General features: G+C 35.8%; 1 protein-coding gene across 1 annotated transcript in view; it reads right to left on the reverse strand.

Annotated features, from left to right (window-relative positions):
• The window catches only part of LOC117388526 (cadherin-18), a 244,444-nt gene that overhangs the window by 100,209 nt on the left and 126,772 nt on the right, over positions 1 to 17,463 (reverse strand). Inside the window, exon 5 of the mRNA XM_033986086.2 lies at positions 365 to 532. Within this exon, the coding sequence (XP_033841977.1) occupies positions 365 to 532 (168 nt within the window). The remainder of the gene's footprint in view (positions 1 to 364; positions 533 to 17,463) is intronic.

Consider the following 17,463-nt stretch of genomic DNA (forward strand, 5'->3'; position numbering starts at 1 on the left):
GCAGGGATAGAAAGTTAAACCCATACAACATAATTGCCATGGAAACAAGCAGGTAGAGGCCCTACTCCAGCCCAAATATGGGTGAGGTTTATGGACGTGCAAGCCCACTCAGACTAAGGACAGTTTTTCAGAGCAATAAACACAGAAAAAACTTTGCTATTTCTTGGCTAAAAAAGTTACTGTTTGTGGATTTATGTAGACACTAAGCCTGAACCATGCCTGATAAACAATTTGCTCATTATGAATTTAGTTTCTGTTATATTTAAATCATTCAACACTATAGAAATGCATTCAAAGTATTTTAAAAACGCTGTACTGAATCTGGATATTTCCCATGTGATAAAGTGCGCATGCAGAGCCGTACTTTGGGGGAACTTGGGTGGGTTGTCGTTGACGTCGGTTAGCGTGATGTTGACCGTAGTGGACCCCGAGAGACCTCCGACCTGGCCTGCCATGTCTTTGGCCTGGATCACCACGCTGTAGTGCTCCCGAGCCTCGCGGTCCATGTTCGCCAACGCAGTTCTGATGATTCCTGCAACAAACATACAACCACATTGTAAGGAATATTGAGTTACAGTACAAGTTCCAGGTCAGATCTGTGGAAGGGGAGGGGTGTATAGTCTTGGTATTAGTTTGGATCTCACAAAAAAAAACAAAAAAAAAAACCCAAAAAAACGTTTGCCACTCTAAAAATAGATTAAACATGTGTGTAAGTATGGTATTAAACAAGGAGAATGTGGCAAACAGGTGACACCCAAGTCAAGTTACAAGTCGGATCTGTGGAAAAGCGATCACTCAACCACAGAAGTAGCATGTATAGTTTTATTATTTATTGGGATCTCAACAAACAAACAAAATTATAAATAAAAGGGTCACCATAGATTGCAAAAAAAAAAATAATAATAATTTACATGAGTTTAAGTATAGTATTAAACAAGGAGGAGGGGACGAGCAGGTCACCTTACAGGTCAGATCTGTGGAGATGTAGGCCCGCTCATAGTAAGAATGCATGTTTTTCAAGAGATGTGTGAGCAATAAAAAAACGGTTATGAAATGAATGTCAGACTGATCAGTTAATGCCATGCTGTGGGACATTACAAAAACCCTTGACAGTCATCGTCATAGTCCTTGCCACCTTATTAACTGATATCGCTTTGCCTGAAATGTTTCAAAATATGACATTAAACTTCACTACTTGCATTTAGAAGAGGGCTGTCATTATAACACATTTTGAATTGGGATATATTGCTAAAGTACATATAGAAGATATACAATAATACTGAAACCAAACCATAAACCAGAAATAGCCCCCAAAAATTGTTCTAAATGTGCACTATTGTAAAAAATATATGAGCTGCAAAAAATAAGTCACAGAATGCAGCACTTGAAGTAATTTCTTATATATAATGAGTCATAGAAGTCTGTAATTCAACTCTCAAAAGCTCTAATATCATCGTATATCATCCAAAAAAAAAAAAAAAAAAAGGCAATGTCATCTTAGTACAAAGGCAATTGATAAGATACCTTAATCAGACTTGTTATATTGTACTCAGCGGTTTTCAACGTTTACCTTACCTTACCTCTTTTAATACACCTCTATATGGACACCATGAGTCGCACAAAGCACATCAAAACGGTACTCGATTTCTTGGCATGTTCACTGTAGCAGAGCCTCATCCATGATTGCCGTCACATCTGTTATCTTTCGCTTTAGTTCAGTAACGTCCTGTAACTTTGTTTGATACACGATAACTTTAAAATAGCTTCACAGAAAGAAATCCCGAGGTGTGATATGTGGTGAATGTTGTGGCCACCGAATTGGCCCATCCCTTCCAGTCCAACGGTCTGGAAATGCTTCATCGAGGAACTCACAAGCACGCAGGCCCCAAAGTGATTACAAACTTTTATAACTACAGTACAATAGTACAATAGAACAAATCTAATAAATATATCTACAATTCTATAATTAAAATGACATTCTGTGGTCTAGAAATATGTTTTTAGCATCACTAGTATCAACATCTGTATCAAGTATCAGTGGTTTTCCGTAGTATCCATCCCTACTCCGGAACACTGCATCTAAAATCCACTGCTGCATTTTTCAGTACAAATAAAGTAGTGGAATGCCTTCTTCTGGAGTGTGTGAAATTGAGACAGTGTTTTAGTTTAGTCTGTGTTTTGGCAATAGCGCAATGGCTCTGGTGTCTGGACAAACAAAAGAGGAACAATGAATCACTCTGCAGCGTTTGTCGTCGGCAAAAACAACACGGGACTTTGAGAATGGATATGCTGTTTTCATTCTTCTATAAAACATTTACAACAACGCCATTTGCAGTTTAAGATGAAGACTGCGATGTTCATTTCTATGGGAAAGGAGGAAGCATGGGATGGATATTAAGCATTATGAGATAGGGATACGCTGCCTATAAGTTAAAGGTGTAATATGTAACTTTTCTAGAGAGGGGTCTGCCTATTTTTGTATCCCTTTATCTCAAAGCAATGTATTCAGCCAGTCTCCCTGCGTCCATTGAAATGTAAATGATACAATCTTCATGTTATCATAGCAAATATACATTCATTACATTTGATATTTCACTGCAATAAAATCACATATTTCTTTTAGTTTAATTTAATACATGACATTTCAGATACATTTTAAATCAGTGTTTATTTATGTCTATGTTATTTTAAGTATGTTTGTTAATTATGTGGCCATTAGTAACAGTTCTAGTGCTGTACTTATGCAAAGAATCACAGTGAATGATTTGATTCAATAAAAAGCAATATATAACAAGGTGCCCAGAGTAACTTGATTTAAAGTGAGCCATGACAAAGTGGAATACATCTGTTTTTTGCTAGTTTTAATTGAGCAACCAAGTACAAGTCTTGCTGCTTTATTTTGAGCAACTTTTTTGCTAGATCTTTTAGAGATGTGGAGGACCACACTCCAGAACAATATGACAAGTGACATAATATGAAAGACTTTTTTTTTTGTTTCTAAAGTGTCACGTTTGACATAAGGACATCATTTATTTGTTACAGTGATGCTTCGACCCCATTTTGTTCTCTCCAATACAGGCTACTGTGAATGACCAGACGCAGCAGTTAAGTCTTGACTGTTGTACTACTACTGCATACTCTCTCCAGCAAAGTTTAATTTTAATTCTATGATTCTATGATATTTTCTTTGGTTCATAGTGCTTCATTTTAAAGTTAGATTATGTAAGTTATACCTGCTTTGCCTAGAATGTTGCACAATATGGTTTTAAACATATATGTCTCATAATCTGTATTATTTCTATGGCAAAAAAAAATACTTTGTGGAAGTCACCTGCCTGTCTCCATAGTATAATAGACTATGCCATTCTGTGGAACTTTCCAGGCAAAACAATCACATCTCCATGGGGAATTGAAGGTTTCGGACCCACCACCAGAAAGGTTACATAGTACATCTTTAAATCAACATACAAACAGCCAAGTCAATGCAACTTTACGCAGTGCAGAAGTGAATCCATTGTCCAAACCCTCCTCCATAATGCCCATTTACAATATGGAAATAGAAAGTTAAAACCATACTTCAGAAACATTCTTCATGGAGATAGTGAAGTTTGATGCCATACTGTGGAAAATTATAGCCAAAGAAACAACAATTACATGGAAACAAGCAGGAAGAGACCTTGTGGAGATGCGAGCCCTCTCAGAGAAAGGACAGATGTTTTTCTAAGATTTTCTCTAGACATAATGCCACAGATTTTCACCTTTATATAAAATTCTATACATAAATATTTTTTAAGAGATGCCTAAAAACAGCAAATCTGAAATCTGTGGTGGCAGTATTTTACTTTATAGCATAGGCCTTTTTTTTTTTTTTTTTTTTTTTTTTTATAATTATGGAAACAGGATACAAAGTTACATAATGCGGCTTTAAATAAAGTCCCAAACAGCCAAGTCAACGCATCTATAAACAGCAAACGTGTGGCGATTGCCCAACCCCTCCTTGTATGACTTCTATTTTTACTTAAGTTGCCTCCCATTATAGACAAACATCAAATACAAAAGCGGTATCTCTTTATCAAGGTCAGGCCTCCTCACTTTCCATTATGTTTCAATGACTATGCAACCTTGCGTCGCCGTGGACTACAATTCTCCATGGCAACCGCTCAATCACATTTATTACAACCATACCACAGCAAACACAGCCATGAACTTTCCCTACGCTAGCTCCATGATATATAGCCCCAGGTGCACTGTGTTACCCCATACAAGTCAATTACAATGAGCCATAGGGTTATACTCTATAGAGATTTATGGGTGATGTTGGATTCAGTTTACATTATTGTAGGCATTTAAGTATACACAGATATGGTGTTAGGGATGTAATGTAAGTATTGATAGATTAAGTGGGTCTAGACAGGTAAAATTTACCACTAAAGATATTGATTATTATTGCAAATCACCTAATATGTCTCAGTTTTATGATAATAGCAAACAGAAGTGCACAATGTTTACCTTTAGATGTGTTTATGTAGAAAAAAAATAAATTAAAAGGCTATTAATACAAAAAGCTGTGTCAGTATCGAATTCTAAAGGAGTTTTATTGTCTGCGAACCAGGAAGTGTGCTGTGAGCATGCTAGTTGTTGTTAGCATTACATTGCTCTGGCCTCTGAAAGTTGTGAAAAGGCTCATAAACTCATGTAACTGCTTGAAAGGGCCGATGTTATGCTATTTTCTGATCTATGTTATAATGTTTCCTCATGAAAAAAATAAAATAAAATAAATAAATAAATAAAAAAATTTAGTTTGTAAAAGTATGCACTAACAGATAAAATGAATAAAACAAAAAAATAAATAAATAAAAAACATGAATACATTGATACATCGATAATGGCACAACCTAAACTCCCAATTGCTGCAACATACTGTAATAAATCCAACAACAAGCTCTCATCACATCAGTTGGCCAATATATATCAGGCCGATATTTGGACATTTCAGTGTTGCATAGGTTGAAATTTCGTTTCATTTCTGCTGCCTTTAAAGCTTTATATTAACACTTTAATACAAAGAGATAACTGCACAAAACTACACCACTCTCCTAAAAGTTTGAGGTGAGTGTGTAGTTTGTATAATTTAATGCACATAATTTGGGGATTATGTACATTCCGTTGCTCTGAATTCTAAACAATTGGTATCAGCATTGGCCACAGAAAAAAACAAAACAAAAAAAAACATATCGGTCGATCTCTGGTATTCATATGCATATTTTTGCAAGACACATGCACAGATACCTTTACTATGCGAGAAAACATTTGGAAGCTTAATATTTGCTAGCCGCCACGTGGTTCCAGTTTCATCGACTTCAATTCACTTTACATTAGAAAACTGTAACTGCTGCTGTCAGACTCGTAATTTTGTTTTTAAACTGTTCGTATTAACCCGCTTTACATGATCCTGGTATTTTTATTTCACTTTTGTGTCCGTAACTCAAGATATGAACATTAACAATAGACAAATCAGGCGCCTTCTTTTCCCTGGTCGTTCCCGCTAGCGTAGCAACAGGTTTGATTGACAGCAGTGTGGGCGGGACAGGGCGTTACCTTTAACAGCTTTGCTCCAGATTAGCTCTTTGGTTGCTATGATACTCGCGGTCGGATTTCCAAATATGTCTCTATAACTGCTCCAGATTCGCCTCTATAACTGCTAGCCTGGATGAGCTTCATTTGACACCCTCATTTAGAGCAAATCATGCGTTACATTTACCATTCACAATTCTTCACACTTTCTAATCCATTGCAGTGATCAAATATAGATGCGTATGTATTCATGTTTTCAGCACATGCATACAGTGAAGGACAAAAGCTATATTTAAGGCTGCCGTAGCCCTATGGGAACAGCTATGTATAATGTAACATATGCTGCCCAACATTTGTGCCTGTACTAGGAAACAGGTCCTTTCACTTTGTAAAAGAATAATTTCATAGCTGGGACAGGAGCCAGCTTGCAAATAGTTCATTAAATAGTAAACAGCTCATTAGAAACATCCAAAATGAAAATGCAGGAATGTTAGACCTGGTCATTAGTGAATATCCATTATTCCACTACATTTATTCAACAAACATCTGTAGATTAACAGTTTTTAGTTTTCAGATACTATAATGTGATGACGTCATACTCCCAGATGTGAGTATGATGTCATGATGGGAGTATAGAGCCAGATTTTCGCTATTCATTACACTGTACTTTCCCATGAAATATCCAAGTGGTAAATGCAGATATGTCCAACCTGATCATTTCTGATAGTGACCATTAGACCTGCCACGATAATACTATATCAACTTCATATCCTTCAGTACATACAAGATGGAACAATAACTTTTGGGTGTCAATATTTCTTGTGGTACTTTTTCTTTGTACTAGTATGAAAATGTTGACTATTTTTTTTGTACTGCAATGAGATTTGAGCTGTAGAAAGAGGAATTATGAACTTCCATGACTCAGTATAGATATAAACTAACTACTTAAGTGGTGCATTTTGTCATTTGTTTATTGGAGTTCATATTTTTTAACAATAGTGTACATTTAGAATATTTTTGGGGGGATTATTTTGCTTTATGGTTTCAATATTTTCATTTATCGTGTAGATCAGGGTGCCCAAACTCTTATCACCAAGGGCCATATCAAAATATTTGACACTGAGGGCCAGTAGTCAATACAGTGGATAATTCAGATCAGTGTATTTAACATAGTTTTGACTTCATACTTTGAATAAGGATTGAAATATTGGTATTAGGTCTGTATGACAATGTGATGTTATTTAGGTTATATTGGTAGGATTACTCAAATTTGCTGTAAAAAATACTGATTATGATCAATTGGGCCAGTTCAACTGAAGGCCTGCGGGCCAAGAAAAAATGGTTTGAGGACCGCATTTCGCCCCCAGGCCATAGTTTGGACACCCCTGATCTAGACTTACTTCAATGATATATCGCACTTCAAAATGTGTTAGTGTGACTGGCCCAGAGACCAGACTCAAAAACGTAAGTGCAATCAAAAACACCTCAACGGTTAAAGTGCATATGACAGGCTAGACTACAGAGTTCACTAAAACATAGCTAACATAATTACAGTATATTTAAATATTTGACTATTTTTTATTATTTTTTTGTAATTCTGGTGAAGTTTATCATTTCACTTCCTGGTTGGACAAGGTCAGCAGATATGACATATGTAGAGGTAATGCCATAACTGTTACCTAGCAACTGTACTACTAACAAGGGCCAAAACATCTAAACTGCACAACAATTATGATTAGACTAATATAGGACAACCTCTGATAAGTTTAGGCTTCCAGATAAAATAAAAAAGTTTGTTCTTCGTAAATTGTCCCTGTGTTTTATTGACTACATAGGTGGAGGTATTCCATTTTCAAACTCAGTGCTACTTACTGTATTTTTGTACTTTTCTTATCATTAGTTTCCCCCACAAACTGGCTCTTAACTGATGTAAAACTCTGATAAATATTTACCACAGGCACTATCCCACCAAACCAACTTATAAAAAAACAAATATCATGTTATCTGAAACTTAGCAATGAAGAAAAAAAAAAAAAAAAAACACATCTGGTTTGTCTTACATTTTACAAAACATATATATTTATAACTCCAATTTGTCCAAGTTGGCCTCACTATATGTGTGTTTGCGTGTGTATCGCAGAGCTGCAGGGTAACTGGTCATTAGTGCTGGAAAAACCACGGCAGCGCAGGGTTTAATTTGATGTGGTCTGTGACATTAAACCAGGTGCTCTCCTCTGAGACAGGACCCCACAGCGGCCTCACAAGGTGCACAGTGAGAGTAGATGTGAACTCCTGAACCCGGGGGTAACACAGGCCGTGGGCAGGAGGGGGTGCTAGGGGAGGGGCAGGGTAAGGGGCAAGTTAGTAACATGTCTTGTAAATATAATGAATGGCTGTAAATGGCAAAACTTTCCGTGACCAGTTTGAAGAAGAAAATTGATGTTTTCTGCGATATATTTCTCGATTTGGTCTTTTATAGATTTGAGAAGCCAACAGTATTCTATTTTATTGTATTCTATTTTATTTATTTGTTTTTATGTATGTATTTATTTATGTGTTTTTACTTATTTATGCATTATATTATTTATTTATGCATTATTTTATTTATTTATTCATGCATTATTTTATTTATTTATGCATTATTTTATTTATTTATTCATGCATTCTTTTATTTATTTATGCATTATTTTATTTATTTATTCATGCATTCTTTTATTTACTTATTTGTGTGTTATTTTATTTATTTATTTATTTATTTATTTATGCATTATTTTATTTATTTATTCATGCATTCTTTTATTTATTTATGCATTATTTTATTTATTTATTCATGCATTCTTTTATTTACTTATTTGTGTGTTATATTATTTATTTATTTATTTATGCATTATTTTATTTATTTATTCATGCATTCTTTTATTTATTTATGCATTATTTTATTTATTTATTCATGCATTCTTTTATTTATTTATGCATTATTTTATTTATTTATTCATGCATTCTTTTATTTACTTATTTGTGTGTTATTTTATTTATTTATTTATGCATTATTTTATTTATTTATTCATGCATTCTTTTATTTATTTAAGCATTATTTTATTTATTTATTCATGCATTCTTTTATTTACTTATTTGTGTGTTATTTTATTTATTTATTTATTTATGCATTATTTTATTTATTTATTTATACATTATTTTATTTATTTATGCATTATTTTATTTATTTATTTACTTTATTTTTGTTTGTTTTTTTAAAATTACATTATATATGCTATTTGTTGATCCATCATTACGCTGTTATTATTGCTGTGACCCAGTGGTGAATCATACATCTATTATTTCAAAGGTTGGATGTTCAATTCCCATTTTAATCAGACGCACTGCCATTGTATCTTAGAACAAAACACTTCACCCAGCTTGGCAGTGTGTATAGACATCAAGGACATTCGACTGATTGATAATCGATATTACCCAGGTTACAGTATGATGGTGAGAATAAAAAAATAAAAATAAAATAACCCCTGAGACTTTTAGCCTGTGTGATGCAGCTTTCTTCTATGACAACCCAAGGCAAGGCCAGATTTTTTTTATTTATACAGTGCCTTTCATACACAAGGTAACTCAATGCGCCTTGCCACAACCCAGATCTGAAAATATTTACTCTTATATGTGGATTGAAGCTAGTGAGGTACAGATCTTAGCCAAAGAAAATACATGTTTTGAGAGGCTATTTTTGTTAGGAAAGACAATCCATGTTTGAACAGAAATGGGGGGCTTAGATATCACTTACCATTTATAAATCCATCCTCAGATCTACACCAAAACAAGGAAAACAACAGTGCTTGCCAGTATGCTAATAGGTGTGAGATCAAATCATTAGGGGCCTGAATGATTATACAAAATATGACTTCAGGCACAGTTCATACTTAGGTAACAAACAGATCCTCCCTTCATTTATAAGGCAGTGTCCAGCAGTAAAATGACCACAACTGAAGAAGATGCTTGGACGATCTTCACTCAAAAAATGTTTTATCCAGTTGAGAGAATTTGATTTTTTCTTTTGCTAATGATGATGATGATTCAATTTACACATTAAAAGACAAAAGTGAATAATATTTCTCAGAATCCTTCCAAACTGTGTATACATATACCCAGTTTTGTACATTACAAATTCTCTTTTTGGTTTGCTGAGGCTGCTGCAAATAGACCTTATTGTCATATATACAATGTAAAACTAGCTTATGTAAAGTATCCAAACCATCATTTCTCAAGAATCCTTCAACAATGTGTATAAATATGCAAACAAATAGCCAATATTTCCAACATACATTTCAAATTCAAACTTTTTTTGGTTTTACTTATCTCCAGTATACAATGTAAAACAGGTTTATATGAAGTCTTTCTCATTTCTATTAACCTCAGCTCTTTCTAACTTGCAAATCTCTTCCCGTTCTGTCAGTATGAAGTCCCATTTGAATCCCAGCTGAATCTCAACTAAATTAGCTCGCTTTTATGATTTGCTAATTTCCAGGAGTAGGCGGAGAAGTCTGTCATTCACAGTGGGTCATTTCTGCACCTCTTTTCTTGACTGTATAGAGCGGCTAATCCACAGCCTCGGGCCTGACCAGGATCATTAAAAGTGGGTCAGAGTGGTCCGTGGTGGAGCGATGTGTGGGGGATGTAAGGTCGAACTCCACTGTCATTTTGAGCTACTGCCGCCACGGCTAACCTGGTTCTGTAGACTGGTCCATAGGCAAAGATGGGGAGTCGTATAGTTAGCTACATTCAGGTCATTTTAAAGAGAAAATAAACAGCTACGTTCAAAAAGATGGCGTTGAAGTATGATCTGGAGAGTAGAAAAGCAAAAAAAATATCTATACCATTATCTAACCCAACTTAAAGGTCGTAGAATGAGGCCAGCAGTATCCAATATACTTCAAGTGTATGACTGAAAGAGTTAAAACAGCTTGACTAGAATATTTTGTGATTTAAGAAGATTTGGGTAGTTTTGAGCGTTCACCAACCTGAAGGCCACTAGTTCGATCCCCTTAAAACTGCATTCTGTTGTTGTGTTCATGTGCAAGACACTTCAACCACTTTGGAATAATATCGTTAGCCTCCTGTAGCATACTAGTCCAAGCCATTTTAAAGGGTTGTGAGAAAAAAATCTAAACAAACAAAACGATTTCATTCAAAAAGATGACCTAGACCTTTTTGGCTGTTAAAATCTTGGTGAGGATGGAGCCAGTGACACCTACAGATGAAGCAGGGTCTGGAGAGAAGAATGAGACAAAACTAAATATGGCCAGAAATAACTTAGCTGTTACGCTATAAGATCAACAATATCCAATACAGTGGTTCCTTGTTTATCGCGGGGGTTATGTTCTAAAACTACCCCGCAATAGGCGAAATCCGCGATGTATCAGCTTTATTTTTTACAATTATTATATATGTTTGAGGCTGTAAAACCCCTCACCACACACTTTATACACTTTTCTCAGACAGGCATTAACATTTTCTCATATTTCTCTCATGTTTAATTGATTAATAGTGACTGTGACTCTTCGTCTTGGCATCGTTCTACTGTAGTGTGGATCAAACATTTATGTAATTTGTCTGAACACATTCTGTACTGTACAAGAGACATGACACGGAGGACAATGGTCTACAGTCCCTTAGCCAATCAGGACGCAGAACACAATGCATGTTCATACATTGTAAAAAAAAAGCATGAAAAATTGCACTTAAAAATCAGCGAAAGGTGAATGGCGATATAGCGAGGGACCACTGTACACTGCAAATACATATCTAAAAGAGTTCGAACAACTTGTATTTAGAATATTCGCTGTAATTTGAGAAGATTTGGCTAGTTTGGGTTTGTTTCACCATTGGTTAGACCGTGTCCACCAACCAGATGGTCGCTAGTTCAAATCTTTCTGACCGTAGGGGTGATGGCGTAGATGAAGTCGGGTACTTAAATAGCCCGAGTATTGGGACTTTGACACTAATAAAAGTAATCAGGTCAAAGCAGAAGCACTCAACTTTTTGTTTTTCTTTCATAAATGAGTCTAATTCCCCTCCCCCCAGATGGTATACTGTACACACAAAACATCGCGGAAAAAAAATTGCGAGAAAGAGTCATGTGCGAAAAAGCCATATGGCACTTTGGAATGAGATTGGCTGTCTAAGGGTGGTCCACCGTTGTTCACTTTTTCCTCTCAAAAAGCTAAAAAAAAAAGTCACACATGTGAATACTACCAATGTGCCAAAGGAGACAGAGTTAGAAACTAGTTAGACAGATTTATACCTACTTTCTCATTTCACGGTTTGAAAATCAATTACCCCAGCTTCAAACATCTGTTGATGTTTTGACAGTTCTTCTGCAAGTTGCAAATAATAGAAACAGGAGCGCCGGCAGCATAATCCTAGAATCCAAAAAACAATGCATGTCTGACTTGTTTCAGTAACATTCGTAGTAGTGAGTCTTAGTGAGACTTATTTTAAATTGAAATTCAAATACACTAGTTGATAATTTAGCTTGAGATAAGAAGAAGGAAACAAGACAAAACCAGCCCAGAAATATCTTGAAACAACTCATTTAATCAAGTCTGGCAGATACATCAGTCTGGACTAGTCAAAAGTACTCAGTGAATTTAATACATAATCATTTTTGCAGTGTATATTATGTCTGTGCAGTGAAATGGCAAAGAGAGAGAGTTCTGTCTGCTCTGTAGTCTACCTCCGCTTACATTGAACGGTGCACTCTCAATGTAACCTTTGAAATGGCTCCACAATTCTCGGGAGTTTATTTTAGAGAGATAAATGCCAAATTCACACCAATAACTGCAACTGCTATTTGCCTTACAGAGCAGGGTTTCTAACTCAACTTCTGCAAAGGTTCATATGAGAAAAGGGCTAAAGGTCACATTAGGTAAAACAGACAGTGTTATCTATAAAACCACACTGATTTACTGCTGGATTTCATTGACTGATCGGTTACTACATTAAAAGGCGCTGTACCTCGTTTCTTACAACATGGGAAAACAGAATTAGTTAATTTTAAACGTTTTAGAGTGGGCAAAAGTTATTACTCACTTACCTCAAGGTGTCAAACTCAAGGCCCACGTGCCAAATGTGGCCCCTCACGTCATTATATGTGGCCCACAATAAGGTAAATTAAAAGGTATGACTGTCTTAAAATGTCAGTTACACCACCATATTTTCTACATCTATGGAAACGCATAAGCAATATTTGTAACTTGAATAACAGAAACAGGTAATGAAGAAGTAAAAAAAAGTAGTTACATTTATTTTACATTACATCTGGCCCTTTGAGAGCAACCATTTTCCTGATGTGGCCGTTGGTGATAATATGTTTGACACCCCTGCATTACACATTCTGAGGTTTTTAAGTATTCACCACAATGAGTTTATAAGTACTTTTCACAAATTTCAGAAACCAGAGCGGAGTTAGTCATCACGGTAATGCACACGACATCTAGCATGCTAACTGTGCACGTCCTGATTCTCGGACAATAAAGCATGCAGACATACACAGCTGACTTATTTTGACCTCAAGAGCTCCTTATACATCTATACATGGGAATAAGTCAGGTATGGGGTTTATAACGAGGCTCTGTTCCTCTGATTCATTTTCTTGAAGTACAGAAACGGTGCAGTCGAAAACTTGTGAAAAATGTGGAAGCCAAATAATCTCTGAAAACTTCCGATCTCAATTTCTAAAGGATGACGAACACAAAAAAAGGAAGCAACCAAAAATCCATTAAGTATAGAGATTTCAAAATTTGAGTCTTAAATGATGCTACATTAGCGGTAACTGTTAAATTATGCTCATTATGGCTGGTATTTTTCTAATGAGTTGATTTTGTCATTAGCGAGTTGGTTGAGTTCCAGTCATCTGAAAGCAGAGGGACTTGTGAGCTGTTGGCGACATGTTTTTTGAGTCTCTGAGAAGCCAAACAGACAGCGACAGATTGGGCTCCTCCAATTTAGGCCAAGTTATAAAACCAGGCTGTCATTAGCAATAACTACAGCCAACTTCTGCTACAACAAAGCCTGAGTGACCTACAAACATGGTGCAGTATACATGGAATTAATACACACAGTGCAGATAAATAGAGTTTGGACAGTTTCAGTCATAGATGTTTGAGTTCTCCCAAATTCAACAAGATGATTTCAGAGTGTTTTTGTACATTCCAACCAAATAGTAAGAGTAAGAGTAACAATCTAGGGTTGGGAATTAACCATGTACTGTATTTATGGTTTTATGGACATGTTAAAGGCCCTGTATCTGATTTTTACTGTCTCAAAAACATGAAAAACAGAACTAGTTTGCAATGGATCTTAATTATTCACCACGATGAGTTTTTCAGTGCTTTTCACAACTCTCAGAGATTATTGTGGAGTGTTGCTGTGATAGTAAGCTAACAGATAGCATGTTAACCATGCACTTCCTGATTATCTGACAATAAAAGCTTTCTAATTAGATGCAGACAGCACGCAGCAGACTTATTTTGACCTCAAGTGTTGCTTATACTGTATAGTCGTACAGGGGCAAGACACACTGTGCCCAAATACATGGGAAAATATAAGGTACAGGTATTCATCTTTTAGTTGACAAGAGGCCTTGTAATACATCTTTTCAATGACTGCAAATGTCTTTTTATTGATGTATTCTACGTTCCTGTAAACATTTAACCACATATCCATTTATGACCTTGTACAGGCAGTATGTAAAATTAATTTAAGTCTTTATAGCACCAGCCTTCTATAGATAGACCTTCTCAGGTATAAGTACAGTACAGGAGGCTCCTTTGTCTGCTGTCTGTACCTACACTCTTCTGATATCAGATAAACTTATTTCAACTCTCTACCTGGTCTGCAATTGCTTCCTTCACAATTAGAGTTAGAGTTAGCAATGTTTATTTCAAGAATGCCAAGCAGTCTTGCCATATCTGCAGGGTATTCAGTATTTCCAAGATACAATTCAAGTACTAAGTGCAAATTGCTTACACAGCCCTGTAAGGCAACCTTTAAACTGGAGTTCATGGAGTGAGATTGGCGGCAATGTTGTAGTCGATATCTTATGGGATGGTATGGTAAGTATGCCAGATTATGTTAATTGTAAACTGACACTTATTTAAAAATGAATTAATAACAGAAAGATGACCGTTGATTTCCTGTTTAAAACTGCTACCAGAAAAATGAAATGGTAGCATCATGGTAGCACTGCACCGTAACAAATACCAGATTTTCATGGTGTTTATTTTTGAATATCTGCGTATGACCCAGAATCTATATTTCTCATATAATCCCAAGTAAGTACTGAGCTGTGGGTAGGGATGGGTGATATGTGAAAAAAGCAATTTTCAAAGCACTTGTGTCTTGAATGGAGGACAATTGGTGGTTTTCAGATTCAAGAAGAGCCAGATTTCCCTATTGATTACATTGCACTTTGCCATGAAATATCTAAAAGGTAAAGCCACAAATGTTGAACCAGATTATTGCTGTTAATAACTAAACTCAAGAACTCACTGTATTACAACAAAAACTACATATCAACTATATTCATTTTAGCTGTCCCCATCTACATTAATTATTACTGGTCCATAGAGTGTTGTGACGTCATCTGCAACCCAGCAATACAGGATTACTGAAACATGCATCACTTAAAATACAACTCTGAGTACATTAATGATCAAGGAAACCCATTTTATTTCTTAAAAGTCAAGTTTGCATAATACCTCCTTTAAAAGCGCTATACGACATCAAAGCTTTAACCACCACACAATGAATTCCAAGCATTTTCAACAATCTCATTCTTCTCCAGTGAAATGTCATGTCTCAGCACGGCTCTACTTTTTCCCGTGGCTTCAAACCGAATCAAAGCGCTCACGGCCACTTTTCTGTAATGATGCCGCCTTTATTGGAAGTCCTTTGTTATTAACTGGAGTGTTAGCATTACTTAACCTGGGGTCCTTGGGAAGCGCAGCCTTGGCGCGAGTCCACACTTTCCATTAAAAGTGCACTAAGACAGATGATGTGACCTTTAGGGTGCTTATTAGGCCTTTACTCAACTCTCTGCTGGTACACGGCACTGTTTTAGCTCAGAGGTTAGAGCTGCAGGCACAGAGAAAGGAGAAGGAGGCTGTTGACTGCCTGGAGTTTATTTGGCCTTGGGAAATGCTCTGTCCAATTTACTCAACAACAGCAGGTGTATTTTTAAAGCTGCACTATGTCACTTTTCTGCTGGGTACACCTGCTGGTCTCCATGGAGATGTTATTGCTTTGGCTGCGATTAGGCCTATAATTACAATATTGACTTACCGTTCAATATATGTTAGATGGAACAGTCGTTTTTGGGGGTGAATATTTATTGTGGGTATGTTTATTTTGTACTACTGGGAAATTGTGCAAAAAGTGCTAAAGTGTTTTTTCTGCTACTTATTTATTGCAGCTCATTGCTTTTTAAGAATAACAATATACTATTTAACAGTATGTTTTAGAATAATCTTTGTGGTATAAATCTATTCTTGGGTTATTATGTATGTGGCATAAATTACTTTCAGAAATATTATTTACATATATTTACAACAATATATCACACTTCAAAATGTGTTATCGAGACAGTGTGGTGTTAAATGTATGTAGCTATGGGTTGGAATGATGAAAAATCAGGACCGTTGCCACAGCGATTAACAATTTAGAACAAAACAATATAAAACCATGAATAGGCACAAATATAACATTTCCATGGAGACAAGAAGGTAGCGTGCCCTCCACCAGAAAAGTTCCAAAGAGTACCTTTAAAAATGTCAAGTCAAGACTCCAGCAATGCAAATGTAATACACATCTTTCACATATTTATGAAACACCCAATTACCCAAGCACATTGAGACACATTAAAGTCGCTAATGCTATTCTAGCCTAGCTGTTATTCACAGAGCAGTACGGTATCTTAAAACATCTATTAAAGAATGATTGTGACAAAATTAATTTGATTGTTAACACCAGTGCTGTAAGCTCATTAGCCAACTATGTGGCTACAGCAGAGTGAAAAAATGCTCAAAAGAATTTCACTCAAGCCAGTTATGCCAGTGCAATGTTTAAGAATAAAACAAAAATATATTTCCTCACAACTAAAACGTTTCTTGACGTTTTTTGTAATATTCTGAAAATATGTTTTTAAAGAGGGGTGTTACAGTTCTATGAGGTATTAACTGCTAAAACATTACATATTTAGATCACCATGTTATCTTTTATTGTTTTGAAAATGCCAAAAACAAAGCATGAACATGTTTAATAAGTTTGACTTTCCTTTTGGATGGTGTGAGCCCCCCCTCTCCCTTTGCTCTCCATGCTAAGTCACTCCCCCTTCAGAGCGCTATCACATTGCAATTGACATGCATTTCGCTAATGAAACTACTTCACATTGCATCAGGTTTGTGAAGTTGTAGTATACTGTTTTTATCAGGTTTTGGTATATTTATGGAAAACTGATGTGCAGGAACATTGATGACTTAGGCTTGTGGGAGGAGCATTATAATGAAGGTTAAAATAGAGCCTGAGAGAGATTGCTAGATTATTCAAACATGCATTGTTAACATATAAAACCTCTTCAGGCATATTTTTGATGAGGGAATGACGTTATACAATTGCAGAAAGCTCCAAAGAGTCACGTTTGCATAATACAGCTACATGGATCAATACAGATTTAAAACAAGGTGAATTCACAGTATCACATTTGAACTGTCAGATATACCTCCACTACTAAAGCCTCACTGTGTATATTCTATTTTGAATCAAACACTTTACCATTGTTGCTCTGTGCAGGCAGGCCCATCCTTTGTCACCCGTCTTCTTCTGAGT

This window comes from Periophthalmus magnuspinnatus, chromosome 20 (genome assembly GCF_009829125.3).
Source record: "Periophthalmus magnuspinnatus isolate fPerMag1 chromosome 20, fPerMag1.2.pri, whole genome shotgun sequence".
Taxonomy (NCBI): Eukaryota; Metazoa; Chordata; class Actinopteri; order Gobiiformes; family Gobiidae; genus Periophthalmus; species Periophthalmus magnuspinnatus.